Source organism: Lithobates pipiens, unplaced genomic scaffold (assembly GCF_037356315.1).
Source record: "Lithobates pipiens isolate NorthernLeopardFrog02 unplaced genomic scaffold, aLitPip1_a1.2 Scaffold_30, whole genome shotgun sequence".
In the NCBI taxonomy this organism is placed as follows: domain Eukaryota; kingdom Metazoa; phylum Chordata; class Amphibia; order Anura; family Ranidae; genus Lithobates; species Lithobates pipiens.
The window spans coordinates 31143544-31155858 of record NW_027507791.1 but is presented as its reverse complement, the minus strand read 5'-3'; the positions used below and the strand labels follow the sequence as shown (position 1 = coordinate 31155858).

At 49.2% G+C, this 12315-nt stretch overlaps 1 protein-coding gene across 4 annotated transcripts in view; it reads right to left on the bottom strand.

Annotated features, from left to right (window-relative positions):
- The window catches only part of IL6R (interleukin 6 receptor), a 34033-nt gene extending 26062 nt beyond the window's left edge, over positions 1-7971 (bottom strand). For all 4 annotated transcript variants that reach the window (XR_013264805.1, XR_013264806.1, XR_013264807.1 and 1 more), the window contains exon 1: positions 7558-7971. Coding sequence is in view for 1 of the 4 variants with exons in the window: in XM_077463937.1 (XP_077320063.1) it covers positions 7558-7654 (97 nt within the window). In the remaining 3 variants the exon portion in view is untranslated. The remainder of the gene's footprint in view (positions 1-7557) is intronic.
- Positions 7972-12315: the final 4344 nt, after the last annotated feature.

Genomic DNA, 12315 nt, shown 5'->3' with positions numbered 1-12315 from the left:
TCTCCTATCTTCTCTTCTTCTACTCTCCCATCTTCTTTTCTCCTCCCCTCCTATCTTATCTTCTTCTCCTCTCCCATCTTCTCTTCTTCTCCTCTCCCATCTTCTCTTCTCCTCCTCTCCTAACTTTTCTTCTTCTTCTCCTCTCCCATCTTCTCTTCTTCTCCTCTCCTCTCCCATCTTCTCTTCTCCTCCTCTACCATCTTCTCTTCTTCTCCTCTCCTATCTTCTCTTCTTCTTTCTTATCTTCTCTCCTTCTCCTCTCCCATCTTCTCTTCTTCTCCTTCTCCTATCTTCTCTTCTCCTCTCCTATCTTCTCTCCCATCTTCTCTTCTCCTCTCCCATCTTCTCTTCTTCTCATTCTATCTTCTCCTCTTCTCTCCTATCTTCTCTTCTCCTCCTCTCCTATCTTTTCTTCTCCTACTCCTCTCCCATCTTCTCTGCTTCTCCTATCTTCTCCTCTTCTCTCCTATCTTCTCTTCTTCTTCTTTCCTATATTCTCCTCTTCTTCTTTGTTATCTACTCTCCTCCTCTCCCATCGCCTCTTCTTCTCCTTCTCCTGTCTTCTCTTCTTCTCTACTATCTTCTCTTCTCCTCCTCTCCCATCTTCTCTTCTTCTCCTCTCCTGTCTTCTCTTCTTCTCCTCTCCTATCTTCTCTTCTTTTTTCTTATCTTCTCTTCTCCTCCTCTCCCATATTCTCTACTTCTCCTCTCCTATCCTCTCTTCTTCTTTCTTATTTTCTCTCCTACTCCTCTCCCATCTTCTCTTCTTCTCATCTGCTCTCTTCTCTTCTCCTCTCCTATCTTCTCTTCTTCCTTCTTATCTTCTCTCCTTCTCCTCTCCCATCTTCTCTTCTTCTCTCCTATCTTCTCTTCTCCTTTCTTTTCTTCTTCTCCTCTCCTATCTTCTCTTCTTCTTCTTTGTTATCTTTTCTTCTCCTACTCCTCTCCCATCTTCTCTTCTCCTCTTCTCCTCCTCTCCCATCTCCTTCTTCTTCTCCTCTCCCATCGTCCCTTCATCCCCTCCACATGATGCTGCCACCGCCATGTCTCACGGTGGGGATGGTGTGTTCGGGGGATGGGCGGTGTTAGTTTTCCCCACACATAGCGTTTTACTTTTAGGCCATAAAGTAGAATTTTGGTCTCCTCTGACCAGATCACCTTCTTCCACATGTTTGCTGCCCCCTCCCCCACATGGCTTCTCACAAACTACATTACAAACTACTTTATCCCTGACCTGCCTGGTGTGTTCCTTGGCCTTCATGATGCTGTTTGTTCACTAAGGTTCTCTAACAAACCTCTGAGGGCATCACAGAACAGCTGTATTTATACTGAGATGAAATCACACACAGGTGAACTCTATTTACTAATAGGGTGACTTCTGAAGGCAATTGGTTCCTCTAGATTTTAGTTAGGGGTATCAGAGTAAAGGGGGCGCCATACAAATGCCCCTCCCCCCCACACTTCTCACATATTTATTTGTATCATTTATCATTTTCCTTCCACTTCACAATTATGTGACACTTTGTGTTGGTCCATCACATAAAATCCCAATAAAATACCATTTACGTTTTTTGGGTGTAACATGACAAAGTGTGGGGAATGTCAGGGGGTATGAATACTTTTTCAAGGCTCTGTATCGAGGCAACGGGAACATCTGGCGAAATACTAGAACGTAGTGATTGCGTATGTAGTTCAGTCCCCGCCATCTGCTTGTATGATTATTTATTTCAGAGAAGAATTATTCAGTAGGGCCCTGTGTATGTAGTTCAGCCCTGTATGAAGCTGTGTATATGTAGTTCAGCCCTGTATGAAGCCATGTGTATGTAGTTCAGCCCTGTGTGAAGCCCTGTGTATGTAGTTCAGCCCTGTGTATGTAGTTCAGCCCTGTATGAAGCCGTGTGTATGTAGTTCTGCCCTGTATGAAGCCCTGTGTATGTAGTTCAGCCCTGTATGAAGCCCTATGTATGTAGTTCAGCCCTGTATGAAGCCATGTATGTAGTTCAGCCCCCTATGACGCCCTGTGTGTATAGTTCAGACCTGTATGAGGCCCTGTGTATGTAGTTCAGCCCTGTATGAAGCCTTGTGTATGTAGTTCAGCCCTGTGCGAAGCCATGTGTATGTAGTTCAGCCCTGTATGAAGCCCTGTGTATGTAGTTCAGCCCTGTATGAAGCCATGTATGTAGTTCAGCCCCCTATGACGCCCTGTGTGTATAGTTCAGACCTGTATGAAGCCCTGTGTATGTAGTTCAGCCCTGTATGAAGCCGTGTGTGTATGTAGTTCAGCCCTATATAAAGCTCGGTGTATGTAGTTCAGCCCTGTATGAAGCTGTGTATGTAGTTCAGCCCTGTATGAAGCCGTGTGTATGTAGTTCAGCCCTGTATGAAGCTATGTATGTAGTTCAGCCCTGTATGAAGCCGTGTGTATGTAGTTCAGCGCTGTATGAAGCTGTGTATGTAGTTCAGCCCTGTTTAAAGCCCTGCGTATGTAGTTCAGCACTGTATGAAGCCGTGTGTATGTAGTTCAGCCCTGTATGAAGCTGTGTATGTAGTTCAGCGCTGTATAAAGCCCTGTGTATGTAGTTCAGCGCTGTATGAAGCCGTGTGTATGTAGTTCAGCCCTCTATGAAGCTGTGTATGTAGGTCAGCCCTGTTTGAAGCCCTGCGTATGTAGTTCAGCCCTGTATGAAGCCCTGTGTATGTAGTTCAGCCCTGTATGAAGCTGTGTGTATGTAGTTCAGCCCTGTATGAAGCCGTGTGTATGTAGTTCAGCCCTGTATGAAGCTGTGTATGTAGTTCAGCCCTGTATGAAGCCCTGTGTATGTAGTTCAGCCCTGTATGAAGCCCTATGTATGTAGTTCAGCCCTGTATGAAGCTGTGTATGTAGTTCAGCCCTGTATGAAGCCGTGTGTGTATGTAGTTCAGCCCTATATAAAGCTCGGTGTATGTAGTTCAGCCCTGTATGAAGCCGTGTGTATGTAGTTCAGCCCTGTATGAAGCTGTGTATGTAGTTCAGCCCTGTTTAAAGCCCTGCGTATGTAGTTCAGCACTGTATGAAGCCGTGTGTATGTAGTTCAGCCCTGTATGAAGCTGTGTATGTAGTTCAGCGCTGTATAAAGCCCTGTGTATGTAGTTCAGCGCTGTATGAAGCCGTGTGTATGTAGTTCAGCCCTCTATGAAGCTGTGTATGTAGGTCAGCCCTGTTTGAAGCCCTGCGTATGTAGTTCAGCCCTGTATGAAGCCCTGTGTATGTAGTTCAGCCCTGTATGAAGCTGTGTGTATGTAGTTCAGCCCTGTATGAAGCCGTGTGTATGTAGTTCAGCCCTGTATGAAGCTGTGTATGTAGTTCAGCCCTGTATGAAGCCCTGTGTATGTAGTTCAGCCCTGTATGAAGCCCTATGTATGTAGTTCAGCCCTGTATGAAGCCATGTATGTAGTTCAGCCCCCTATGACGCCCTGTGTGTATAGTTCAGACCTGTATGAGGCCCTGTGTATGTAGTTCAGCCCTGTATGAAGCCGTGTGTATGTAGTTCAGCCCTATATAAAGCTCGGTGTATGTAGTTCAGCCCTGTATGAAGCCGTGTGTATGTAGTTCAGCCCTGTATGAAGCTGTGTATGTAGTTCAGCCCTGTATGAAGCTGTGTATGTAGTTCAGCCCTGTATGAAGCTGTGTATGTAGTTCAGCCCTGTATGAAGCCGTGTATATGTAGTTCAAGGTTGTATGAAGCTGTGTATGTAGTTCAGCCTTGTATGAAGCCGTGTGTATGTAGTTCAAGGTTGTATGAAGCCGTGTGTATGTAGCTCAGCCTTGTATGAAGCCATGTGTATGTAGTTCAGCCCTGTATGAAGCCGTGTGTATGTAGTTCAGCCCTGTATGAAGCCGTGTGTATGTAGCTCAGCCTTGTATGAAGCCGTGTGTATGTAGCTCAGCCTTGTATGAAGCCGTGTGTATGTAGTTCAGCCCTGTATAAAGCCCTGTGTATGTAGCTCAGCCTTGTATGAAGCCGTGTGTATGTAGTTCAGCCTTGTATGAAGCCGTGTGTATGTAGCTCAGCCTTGTATGAAGCCGTGTGTATGTAGTTCAGCCCTGTATAAAGCCCTGTGTATGTAGTTCAGCCTTGTATGAAGCCGTGTGTATGTAGTTCAGCCCTGTATGAAGCTGTGTGTATGTAGTTCAGCCCTGTATGAAGCTGTGTATGTAGTTCAGCCCTGTATGAAGCCTTGTGTATGTAGTTCAGCCCTGTGCGAAGCCATGTGTATGTAGTTCAGCCCTGTATGAAGCCCTGTGTATGTAGTTCAGCCCTGTATGAAGCCATGTATGTAGTTCAGCCCCCTATGACGCCCTGTGTGTATAGTTCAGACCTGTATGAAGCCCTGTGTATGTAGTTCAGCCCTGTATGAAGCCGTGTGTGTATGTAGTTCAGCCCTATATAAAGCTCGGTGTATGTAGTTCAGCCCTGTATGAAGCTGTGTATGTAGTTCAGCCCTGTATGAAGCCGTGTGTATGTAGTTCAGCCCTGTATGAAGCTGTGTATGTAGTTCAGCCCTGTATGAAGCCGTGTGTATGTAGTTCAGCCCTGTATGAAGCTGTGTATGTAGTTCAGCCCTGTTTAAAGCCGTGTGTATGTAGTTCAGCCCTGTATGAAGCTGTGTATGTAGTTCAGCCCTGTATGAAGCCGTGTGTATGTAGTTCAGCCCTGTATGAAGCTGTGTATGTAGTTCAGCGCTGTATAAAGCCCTGTGTATGTAGTTCAGCGCTGTATGAAGCCGTGTGTATGTAGTTCAGCCCTCTATGAAGCTGTGTATGTAGGTCAGCCCTGTTTGAAGCCCTGCGTATGTAGTTCAGCCCTGTATGAAGCCCTGTGTATGTAGTTCAGCCCTGTATGAAGCTGTGTGTATGTAGTTCAGCCCTGTATGAAGCCGTGTATGTAGCTCAGCCCTGTATGAAGCCCTGTGTATGTAGTTCAGCCCTGTATGAAGCCCTATGTATGTAGTTCAGCCCTGTATGAAGCCATGTATGTAGTTCAGCCCCCTATGATGCCCTGTGTGTATAGTTCAGACCTGTATGAGGCCCTGTGTATGTAGTTCAGCCCTGTATGAAGCCGTGTGTATGTAGTTCAGCCCTAGATAAAGCTCGGTGTATGTAGTTCAGCCCTGTATGAAGCCGTGTGTATGTAGTTCAGCCCTGTATGAAGCTGTGTATGTAGTTCAGCCCTGTATGAAGCTGTGTATGTAGTTCAGCCCTGTATGAAGCCGTGTGTATGTAGTTCAGCCCTGTATGAAGCTGTGTATGTAGTTCAGCCCTGTATGAAGCTGTGTATGTAGTTCAGCCCTGTATGAAGCCGTGTGTATGTAGTTCAGCCCTGTATGAAGCCGTGTGTATGTAGCTCAGCCTTGTATGAAGCCCTGTGTATGTAGTTCAGCCCTGTATAAAGCCCTGTGTATGTAGCTCAGCCTTGTATGAAGCCGTGTGTATGTAGTTCAGCCTTGTATGAAGCCGTGTGTATGTAGTTCAGCCCTGTATGAAGCCGTGTGTATGTAGTTCAGCCCTGTATGAAGCCATGTATGTAGTTCAGCTCTCTATGAAGCCCTGTGTGTATAGTTCAGACCTGTATGAATGCCTGTGTATGTAGTTCAGCCCTGTGTATGTAGCTCAGCCCTGTATGAAGCCGTGTGTATGTAGCTCAGCCTTGTATGAAGCTGTGTGTATGTAGTTCAGCCCTGTATGAAGCTGTGTGTATGTAGTTCAGCCCTGTATGAAGCCGTGTGTATGTAGTTCAAGGTTGTATGAAGCTGTGTATGTAGTTCAGCCTTGTATGAAGCCGTGTGTATGTAGTTCAAGGTTGTATGAAGCTGTGTGTATGTAGTTCAGCCCTGTATGAAGCCGTGTGTATGTAGCTCAGCCTTGTATGAAGCCGTGTGTATGTAGTTCAGCCCTGTATGAAGCCGTGTGTATGTAGTTCAGCCCTGTATGAAGCCGTGTGTATGTAGCTCAGCCTTGTATGAAGCCCTGTGTATGTAGTTCAGCCCTGTATAAAGCCCTGTGTATGTAGCTCAGCCTTGTATGAAGCCGTGTGTATATATTTCAGCCTTGTATGAAGCCGTGTGTATGTAGTTCAGCCCTGTATGAAGCCGTGTGTATGTAGTTCAGCCCTGTATGAAGCCATGTATGTAGTTCAGCTCTCTATGAAGCCCTGTGTGTATAGTTCAGACCTGTATGAATGCCTGTGTATGTAGTTCAGCCCTGTGTATGTAGCTCAGCCCTGTATGAAGCCGTGTGTATGTAGCTCAGCCTTGTATGAAGCTGTGTGTATGTAGTTCAGCCCTGTATGAAGCCCTGTGTGTATAGTTCAGACCTGTATGAATGCCTGTGTATGTAGTTCAGCCCTGTGTATGTAGCTCAGCCCTGTATGAAGCCGTGTGTATGTAGCTCAGCCTTGTATGAAGCTGTGTGTATGTAGCTCAGCCTTGTATGAAGCTGTGTGTATGTAGCTCAGCCTTGTATGAAGCTGTGTGTATGTAGCTCAGCCCTGTATGAAGCCGTGTGTATGTAGCTCAGCCTTGTATGAAGCTGTGTGTATGTAGTTCAGCCCTGTATGAAGCCGTGTGTATGTAGTTCAGCATATTATAGTGAAGTGTTGTGACATTGTTTGTCGAAGTTGTTGGGACCTTTGTACCGCGGTGAGGACACGACGTCCCACTCGCTTCCCCCGGAGACACGGCGGCGGCCGGCGCTTCATAAATATATCGATGAGGACGACCTCTTATTATACGGTTTTGGTAAATCTAAAGGAAAAATTGCATGATGTGTGGCCCCGGCGGGTGGGGGGGGATGGGGATGGGGATGGGGAGCGCTCCTATCGGGGGGGGGGGCGCCCTCCAATCTCGGCGCACTCTCTCTTTGCTCTTTTGCATTGTGCCGCCTCCCCTGGACACCTTCGGCGCGGTGACTGCGCTTTCCTCTTCCGCCTCGATGCGCCTGAGTGAGTTCTGCTCAGAATGATCGAAAACTACGAAGCCAACTGATCTTATCTCAGCCGACGTTCTGCAAACACCGAAATATGGAACAGCAAAAAAAAATTAAATAAATAAAGTTGCAATTAAAAAAAAAAAAGGACTTGCAAGGACTCACTTATAGCGCAGCCTTTAAACGGCCGACATGCAAAGATTTTATTTTTACAAAGAGCTTTATTGCCTTTATAACATCAGCAACAGAGCCGGCGAAGTGACATTCGCAGAACATACAACATGGAAGTGCGTGCGGGAATCGCACACGTAACATTGTCGCAGAGCCCTACAATGACGAGAGTCCCGTGTGTAAAGATGGCGAGTTGCCTCAGTGCCTGCAATATGAGACTGTTAGAGCTACTGTGCGTTGTGTGTGCGAAGGCGCCGTGTCAGCCTGATCTGAAACTTCAGCTGGTGTGCGGTGGGTGAAAGATTAGATGTCATCGACTAAGGCACAATGGAAGACCCGAGTCTCCTCTGTCTCTGGGGGGAGGGGAGGGGGGGGCAGGTGTAGAAGTCGGAGGATCACAGGGGGGAGGAGAGGTCACCTACCTGGCTTTGGGCATTGGGTGTTGACGAAGGTCGGGAGAAGTCCGGAGTACATGACCATGAAACAGGAGAACCAGCGGCGTTTGATGCGATCCACCATCTTGGCAGCGAACGGCTGAGCCCTCTCCCGATCTGGCTCTGGTTTGGACCTTCTGTGGTGTGGTTGGCTCTGACCGGCCTCTATCGGTGGGGTGAGGCTCTCCCGCTGTCAGCTGTCTCTTTCCATGTCCTGCGCTCTCTGGAGTCTCTCTGGAGTCTCTCTGGAGTCTCTCTGGAGTCTCTGCGCTCTCCTGCGCTGCGCTCTATGGAGGACTCTATAAGTTCCCAGTCAGCAGAATTTCTCTTCCCCTCCTCTCTACTACTGACTCTGATCACTGCCTCTGTCTGCTCTCTTTTCAGTCTCACTTCTCTCCTCTCCTCTTCCTCCTCTTCACTCCGCCCCCCCCCAACTCTCCTCTCCTTCTTCTCTTCTCCACTCCTCTACCTGTCTCACCAGTCTGTTCCTCTCTTCCTCTTCTCTCTCCTCCCCTCTCTCCTCCCCTCTCTTGTCTTTTCCCTTCTTTTCTTCTCCTCTTCTCCTCACCCCTGTTCTTCTCTCCTCTAGCCTGCTCTCTCCGGTTTTCCTCTCTTCCCTTCCTTCCCTCTCTGCTCCTCTCCTTCCCTTTCCACTTCTCTGTTGTCTTTTCCTCTCCTCTCCTTTCTTTATCCCTCCTCTCCTCTCCTGTTCACTCCTCTCCTCTCCCCTTCTCTGTCTTTTCCGCTCCTCTCCTTTCTTTCTCTTCTCCTCTCTTGTCCCCTCCTTTCCTCTCCCGTTCACTTCTCTCTTCTCTTGTCCTTTCCCCTCCTCTCCTGTTCACTCCTCTCCTCTCCCCTTCTCTTTTGTCCTTTCCCCCCTCTCCTCTCCTGTTCACTCCTCTCCACTCTTGTCCTTTCCCCTCCTCTCCTCTCCTGTTCACTCCTCTCTCCTTAGCTTTTGTCCCCCCCCCCTCCTCTCCTCTCTTGTCCTTTCTCCTCCTCTTCTCTGTTTTCTTTATCCCTCTTCTCTTCTCCTCTCCTCCCTTGTCCTTTCCCCTCCTCTCCTCTTCTGTTCACTCCTCTCCCCTTTTCTCGTCTTTTCCTCTCCTCTCCTTTCTTTATCCCCCCTCTCCTCTCCTGTTCACTCCTTTCCTCCCCCCTTCTCTGTCTTTTCCGCTCCTCTCCTTTCTTTATCCCTTCTCTTCTCTCCACTCTTGTCCTTTCCCCCCTCTCCTCTCCTCTCCACTCCTCTCCCCTTCTATTTTGTCCTCTCCCCTTCTCTTTTGTCTTCCTCTCCTGTTCACTCCTCTCCTCTCTTGTCCTTTCCCCTCCTCTCCTCTCCTGTCCTTTCCCCTCCTCTCCTCTCCTGTTCACTCCTCTCCTCTCCCCTTCTCTCGTCTTTTCCTCTCCTCTCCTTTCTTTGTCCCTCCTCTTCTTCTTCCCTTCTCTCCTCTCTTGTCCTTTCTCTTGTCCTTTCCCCTCCTCTACTCTCCTGTTCACTCCTCTTCTCTCCCCTTCTCTCTTGTCTTTTCCTCTCCTCTCCTTTCTTAATCCCTTCTCTTCTCTCCACTCTTGTCCTTTCCCCCCTCTCCTCTCCTCTCCACTCCTCTCCCCTTCTATTTTGTCCTCTCCCCTTCTCTTTTGTCTTCCTCTCCTGTTCACTCCTCTCCTCTCTTGTCCTTTCCCCTCCTCTCCTCTCCTGTCCTTTCCCCTCCTCTCCTCTCCTGTTCACTCCTCTCCTCTCCCCTTCTCTCGTCTTTTCCTCTCCTCTCCTTTCTTTGTCCCTCCTCTTCTCTCCACTCTTGTCCTTTCCCCCCCTCTCCTTTCCTGTTCACTCCTCTCCCCTTCTCTTTTATCCTTTCCCCCCTCTCCTCTCCTGTTCACTCCTCTCCACTCTTGTCCTTTCCCCCCTCTCCTCTCCTCTCCTGTTCACTCCTCTCCCCTTTTCCCCTTCTCTTCTCTATTTTCTTTATCCCTCCTCTCTTCTCCTCTCCTCCCTTGTCCTTTCCCCTCCTCTCCTCTTCTGTTCACTCCTCTCCTCTCCCCTTCTCTCGTCTTTTCCTCTCCTCTCCTTTCTTTATCCCTCCTCTCTTCTTCTCTCTTGTCCTTTCCCCTTCTCTAGTGTTCACTCCTCTCCTCTCCCCTTCTCTCTTGTCTTTTCCCCTTCTCTCCTCTCCTGTTCACTCCTCTCCCCTTCACTCTAGTACTTTCCTCTCCTCTCCTCTCCTAGCCCCTTTTCTCTTGTTCTTTCCTATCCTCTCCCATTCACTCTCCTTTTTTCTCTTGTCCTTTCCCCTCCTCCCCTCTCCTGTTCACTCCTCTCCCCTTCTCTCTTGTCTTTTCCTCTCCTCTCCTTTCTTTATCCCTCCTGTCTTCTTCTCTCTTGTCCTTTCCCCTCCTCTCCTGCTCACTCCTCTTCCTCTCCTCTTGTTTCCTCTCCTCTCCCCCTGTGGCTTTAGCCCTTCTCTCTTTTTCTCTCCCCTCCCTCCTCTCCTCTCGTCTTTTCCCCTCCTTTCCTCTCCTCTCCTCCCTTTATCTCTTGTCTTCTCTTCTCTTCAACCCTTCTCTATTTTATTTTCCTCTCCTCCCCTCCTCTCCTCTCTTCTATACCTCCCTCTTGCCTTTCCCTTTCATCCTCTTCTCCTCTCCTTTCCCTCCTCTCCTCTCTCCTTCCCTCCACTCACTTTTTCACCTCTTGTTGTCTCTCCTGTCCCTTCCTCTTACTGCTCCCTCTCTCCTTTCCTCTAGTCTCCTCTCCTGTGTTGTCCACTCCTCTCTTATCTTCTTCCCTTCTCTCTTGTTCCCCTCTTCTGTCTTTTCCCCTTCTCGCCTGTTCTTCTCTCCTCCCCTCTTCTTCTTTCCCTTCCCTCCTGTTCTCTGTTGTTCTTCTCTACTCTCTTCATCCCCTCTGTCTTCTCTTTTCCCCTTCTCCCTCTTCTCTCCCATTCTTCTTCCCTCTCTTCTCCCCTTCTCACTTTTCTTCTTCCCTTCCTTCCTTTCCCCTTCCCTCCTGTTCTTCTCCCCTCTCCTCTACTCCTTTCCCCTGTTCTTCTCTCCTCTCCTCTTCTCCTTTCCCCTTCCCTCCTGTTCTTTTCTCCTCTCCTCTTCGCCTTTCCCCTTCCCTCCTGTTCTTCTCTCCTCTCCTCCTTTCCCCTTACCTCCTGTTCTTCTCTCCTCTCCTCCTTTCCCCTTCCCTCCTGTTCTCCTCTCCTTTCCTCCTTTCCCCTTCTCTCCTGTTCTTCTCTCCTTTTCTCCTTTCTCATTCCCTCCTGTTCTTCTCTCCTCTCATCTTCTCCTTTCCCCTTCCCTCCTGTTCTTCTCTCTTCTCATTCCCCCTTCCCTCCTGTTCTTCTCTCCTCTCCTCTTCTTCCCCCTTCCCTCCTGTTCTCCTCTCCTCTCCTCCTTTCCCATTCCCTCCTGTTCTTCTCTCAAATTCTCCTTTCTCATTACCTCCTGTTCTTCTCTCCTCTCCTCTTCTCCTTTCCCCTTCCCTCCTGTCTTTCTCTCCTCTCCTTTTCTCCTTTTTCCTTCCCTCCTGTTCTCTCTTCTCATTTCCCCTTCCCTTCTGTTCTTCTCTCCTCTCCTCCTTTCCCCTTCTCTCCTGTTCTTTTCTCCTCTTCTCCTTTCCCTCCTGTTCTCCTCTCCTAAACATCTCTCCTCTCCTGTTTTCCTACCTTCTCTTCTCTTGCTGTCTGCTAATGGCTCATGGCTTGCCCCCCCCCCCCCCTTGAATAAATATCAGCCTGACAGGAAAACATTTGAGGAACCGAGGCCAGATTGAGCTGAAGGTCCCCAGAGGTTGCACAATCCGGGGCCACTATTTACTGCTGAGGAGTCAGGATTTGTCACCACAACACCTGGCCCCCGGGAGCCACTGAGCTCCTCTCCAGAACCAGAAGCACCCCCCCCCCCACCCCCACCACCACCACCTCTTCCTCTTTTGCTCCCTCCCAGGGGGAAATTTCTATTTTTTACTTAACGTTGTAACCGCTCCATAGAGTGCCAGCTCTTCTGACAAAAAAATGTATCTAAAATGGTCCATCAACCCGGGACCCAGACTGCCAGGAGCAGAAAATGAGAGTTATCTAAATCTATGCCCGCTGTGCCCACCATCCCTGTGCTGAGTTCCCGGGTCTGTACACCCGTTGTGCCCATTATGAGGGGTCCCCACCATCCCTGTGCTGAGTTCCCGGGTCTGTACACCCGCTGTGCCCATTATGAGGGGTTCCCACCATCCCTGTGCCGAGTTCCCGGGTCTGTACACCTGCTGTGCCCATTATGAGGGGTTCCCACCATCCCTGTGCTGAGTTCCCGGGTCTGTACACCCGCTGTGCCCATTATGAGGGGTTCCCACCATCCCTGTGCCGAGTTCCCGGGTCTGTACACCCGCTGTGCCCATTATCAGGGGTTTCCACCATCCCTGTGCTGAGTTCCCGGGTCTGTACGCCCGCTGTGCCCATTATGAGGGGTTCCCACCATCCCTGTGCTGAGTTCCCAGGTCTGTACACCCGCTGTGCCCATTATGAGGGGTTCCCACCATCCCTGTGCTGAGTTCCCGGGTCTGTACACCCGTTGTGCCCATTATGAGGGGTCCCCACCATCCCTGAGCTGAGTTCCCGGGTCTGTACACCCTCTGTGCCCATTATGAGTGGTTCCCACCATCCCTGTGCTGAGTTCCCGGGTCTGTACGCCCGCTGTGCCCATTATGAGGGGTCCCCACCATCCCTGAGCTGAGTTCCCGGGTCT